The 4,888-nt window shown below is 39.2% G+C and overlaps 1 protein-coding gene across 1 annotated transcript; it reads right to left on the bottom strand.

Annotated features, from left to right (window-relative positions):
* Nucleotides 1-308: 308 nt before the first annotated feature.
* On the bottom strand, nucleotides 309-1,733 carry LOC125179041. Its single transcript, XM_047884117.1, has one exon. The coding sequence runs from the start codon at nucleotides 1,731-1,733 to the stop codon at nucleotides 309-311; it is 1,425 nt and encodes a 474-aa protein (XP_047740073.1).
* Nucleotides 1,734-4,888: the final 3,155 nt, after the last annotated feature.

Below are 4,888 nucleotides of genomic sequence, written 5' to 3'. Positions count from 1 at the left end.
AAAGCGCATCCGCTGGTTACGCAAAAACCCAACCCTAGACCTGCAGGGAAATTTTGGTGAACAACGAGAATGCAAACCAAGCAATCGACACTGATATTTCAAGCTTTAAACCCCACCCCCACAAAATGAATTGAAAAACAAACTAAAACACAAACATTTCAGATGGAGCTACAAATTCAGAAGGTTCATAAGTGCTCAAAATAGTGCTTTGCATTCAATACAGGTTTTGGAAATTTCTAATATTTATTATTGAAAAAAATTATTATGCAAATAGGTGCAACCGTTCTTATAATAGAATGAACCTCTGACTAGAAGAACCCCAAAGTACTGAGGCTGTTGATAACTCTGGATATGACAGGTTCTTTGTGCCTCAAGATCGCATCGTCGCGCACGTTGAAATTCTTGAAACCGTCGCACGAACTCATGAGTTCTGCTACGCAGTCCGCTCGGTAGTGTTGGAGTTGCGCGTCGTCGGTGTCAACAGAGTAAGATAAGCAACCCCCACCTATACAAGCAAGTGGATAATGATTGTGTAAAGTCATCACCCGTTCTGTATTATGGAAACACTTGATATAATGACCAGGTTGCGAGTGGTTCATCGCTCGGTAAACGTGTTGATACATGTGCATATAGTGAGGTATGTCGTTGGGGCGTACGTGATCTGCGTTTCTCGATTTCAGCGTGTCAAAAAAGTAGACATTGCGAAAGTCGTATGATGAATATTCGATGTTTTGTCCTCCTTGTGCCGTTTTTTTTATTTTTTCCATGAGATCTTTCCATAGCATATTGCTTCCTTTTGGCATGATAATTTCGTCAATGTCAAGCAGAGCTATGAACTTGAACTTGTTCATGTTTTTATACAGACAATCGTTGTATGGAATTAACTCGTTTTGATATTTATTCGTGATTCGTTTCATCAAATACATGTGTCTAATTCCCTTGATGTTAGGTTGATAGCCCGGTAGAGTGATCGATATCACCTCTATCAAACCCAATTTCTTGTAGTAATTCAAAACTTTTGTGATGTTCGGATGAACTTCCAGTTCATAGAGAAATATTTTCTCGGCGCCGAGGTGGCGCAGCGTCTCGAACCACTCCACGAGTCTCACACTTAAATCCTCTTTCGGGAAATCAAGGCTCTTCACGCACACCGCAAATTCACCTTTTTTTCCGCCCTCAGGCAAGTTGTTAATTACCATCAAGTTAGTGACGGCCATGTCGCAAGGTTTTTCAACGAGTGACACTGATTCTGGTACAAGATGGCGATAGTCAACTGGAATTTTGCAAGACCACAAGTAAGGCTGGAAAAGTCCTTTCTTGTGATTCCCCCACTCTTTTAACCAAACGAACTGATACTTAAAAACCTCGGCAAAAACAGGAGCCTCCAATCCATCAAACCACAACTGGCAAATTGTTTGCACTGTTGGCTCAATTCTATTAATCATACCAAGCATCCTAACAACAGGTTCCATAGCTAATAGAGTTCTGTTATCGTAGTAGGCACCGTAGAGGTGGAAAGTTCCATTTGATGTCTTCAAAGTTTGCCAGTACACATTATTAAATTGCAAATCAATGAGCGAGGGGAAAATGGCGCATGTGGCATTCTTGGCAGGAAATTTGTTGTTCAGTGACTGCCAGTACCTGATAGGCAAATTAGGAATTTCGCTCTGCAGTATCTTGGCATATTCTGAGTCGGGTAGAGACGGTGAGTTGTCAACCAAGGGCTTTGCCATGAGAAAGTTGTAGTGTTTTGACGATGACACATCTCTCGTGTTGACTTTCTGCAGCAGAAGCCGACCCCTCTCTGTGTAGGAGGGCCCAAAATTCGTCGTGCGAGAATACCTGCACAAATATCCGGGTATTGGTGAGATGCATGGGAGTAGAAATGAAATGAAATTTTAATGCATCAGGACCCATTAAACCGTCAGCCAACATTTAAATAATAGCTATCATTTCATAAAATCCCATAAAAATAATCCATTAGTCCCTGAAAATCAGTTAATAGAACAAACTGCCTGTTATGGAAGAACACCATCATTATACACACAGTATCTTCACAACCTGACCTATACCAATAGAAATTGGCGCAGACATCGACAACTGGATAAAACACGCACAGAACGCCACATAAATCTTAATCACCTCCGTAATCCAGTGCAATATTCCCGGCATAAAGCCAACGGCATTAAACCCACAGCATAAAAACCAATTAAACATCAAGCCACTCTTCGATACGTTCTCATACACGGTCTAGCATTAATACTTGACAGACAACTTATCAATGGACGCCAACTACTCCCATCTTACAAGCAACTCCAAACTCAAAAATAAAAGGATCGCGTGAGCACTTCTAAAATAAACAAATCCCTTGAAAATTTTGGTCAACCCTTCAAACGCATTCTAGGCCCCAACGCCTTGTAAACCTCACACGTAACGATACGCAACACGACACACCTGAACAAAAAGAACCCAACTTAAGCAAGCAGTACGTGGCCAGACACTTTCACATAGAATGATAGATACAGATAACAAAGACTACAACACCAAACACATCCACACCTTACAAACCAGGTAAACAACAACATACACCTCATTCATCTGCACAACGGTGGAAAACTTTAGCCGAATGCACCCAGTAGGCTTTCGGCGCATAACCGTTTAATTAAGAACTTCGCGTACACTGAAACCAGAAAACTCTTGTCACCAAAGGCATTAAAATCCTACAACTCAAACACCTACCGAAAATATAATCCACTACCTAAAATACATTTTCAATTGAAGAGTGTCTGCATATTGGACATGTTATTGGCATGTTTTGTTATTTGCATGTTTTGTGGGTTGACTTGATTTCGGGAGTTATGCATTATGTTATAGTGAGAACTGACATTTCAAATAAGTCCGTCCATGTTTTGTCCCACTATACATAAATGTGCGTCAATTTCTTCTGATGTCGGGTTATGTGAGTATTGGGTGCGTTGATTGAGCTTCTTTGTTTGCTTGGTGGAAGGATCAGAGAGAACGAATGTGTACTTCAATGGGGTTTGTTGACATGAGTATTATTAAGGAAATATCATTGGAGAGTGTGTGTGATGTAAGCTGGTGGATGTTATGAAATGCCTTGTTGTTGTGTATGACTCTCTGTAGAAGGAATGTTGTTTTAACTAATGACGGTTGGCAAGTATAGGGGCCGATGTGGGCACATTTGCGTTGGGGTATTAATTTTTTTCTCTTTGTGTCAAGGTCTCAGTTGTGGGTTTTGGTGGCCAGAGGTAAAAAGTTGTTCTAGGTGATTACGTCGACAATGAGCAGTTCTGTAACGTTCAATATCTGTTTAATATCTATGTCAAGAATAAATTTTGTTCTCATATAAAAGTCGTTGCTGGCTGAATGGGTAATTTCGGCACGTGTCCTGTGTTCACGGTGACAATTAGGTCATTTTTGTATTAAGTCATCATTAGTTTATATGTATTGTTGCATTGTGCTTAGATGTGATTGGGTGGCTGTGTACTCAGAGCCGAATTGTCTTGATGATATTGTTGGGAACGCCCTCGGTAAAGCAAAGGGCGCTGAAAATAGAAGAGATTTCAATCATACCCTTCCCCCACTTCTGGAATAACTTGTTATTGTTCCAATTCCGTAGGCTAAAGTGAATGGCTTTGATCTATATATTTTCTGTTCTGTACCTACTTGTGTGCGTTTATTGTATTAAGTGAGCAACTGGATATTTGTTAGGATAATAATCCTGACAATGTGTATATAAGAGAGAAGAAAATAAGGCATTCAATTCGTCGCATATGAAACTGTTGCGTTATAGAAATAATGGACGCAACCACATTACTCCCAACTTTAAAATCTAGTTTAGCTAATACATAACGAATATGCCCAATATTATGACGAAAACCAGGTTTTCTTTATAAAGAATTATTAAACTGCAGTGAAATGCGAGTATAAGAATTGACATTCATTGCAGCGAAATGCAAGTATACGTACCTTCATTGAATGTGTCAATCAACATCGAACTAAATGGAATTTGCTTTCGTAGATCGATCGTCAAAATTAATGGAATTACAGCGATATACATATAAGGCTTTTTATCGCATTGGCTATACTAAATTTCATTAATGAACCACTTTTGGACGGAATATTTAGTGACGACGGTCATCGATTGTAAGCAATTCTTGCTCTCTAGAATCAGAATAATTAGTTTTAGGCAACCAAAGTAAACACAATGAAAATTAATTTTAAAATCAGATAATCTAAAGTGATCTACCACGACAAAGGTCATGAATTGTAAATCAAGCCAATGATCATAAACAATTTCTGCAATGAGAGAGCAGCTAACTATGTACTCAAATTATAACAAAAACGATCCTGATGTAGGCACCTATACACTAGCAAAATTGATTCATTATTATTAATATATACTAGAAAACCGTGTTATTATTACCCAAAGAAATATGTTAATTAATAAAAAAAATTAGATTAGCTAATTTAGGTCATATGAACAGAATTAAACACATAGCGTAAAAACATAAAAAATGAACAGAGAAAAAAGAAAAAATAACCGAATCAAAAAGGATGTATAGCTAACCACAAGTGCGGCTTGTACCTGAAAACGGCGTACAAGACGAAGCACCATATCAGCCACGCGCAGAAGAGCTTGCACGCTCTCCACCTGAATGTACGGACCAGCTTCATCCTGCGCGAACGAGTAATAATTAATTTTTTTAAAAGGCCTCCCACACTCACCATTCCAACAAAAAGGAATTAATTTTATTAATTAAAAACAGGGAATGGTTTCATGTCAATGATCAGGGCCCCGACATTAACGCCTCTGATGGTGGCCTACACCGACTCCGAGGGTCACTGAGCTGTGACGCGAGCGAGG

This window comes from Hyalella azteca, unplaced genomic scaffold, assembly GCF_000764305.2.
Source record: "Hyalella azteca isolate HAZT.00-mixed unplaced genomic scaffold, Hazt_2.0.2 contig14648, whole genome shotgun sequence".
Lineage (NCBI taxonomy): Eukaryota > Metazoa > Arthropoda > Malacostraca > Amphipoda > Hyalellidae > Hyalella > Hyalella azteca.
This window is presented reverse-complemented; position numbering and strand designations above follow the sequence as displayed.

What these genes read in the sequence shown, in the direction of transcription:
- LOC125179041 (XM_047884117.1), bottom strand. Translation starts at nt 1,733, where the DNA reads ATGGCAAAGCCCTTGGTTGACAACTCACCGTCTCTACCCGACTCAGAA.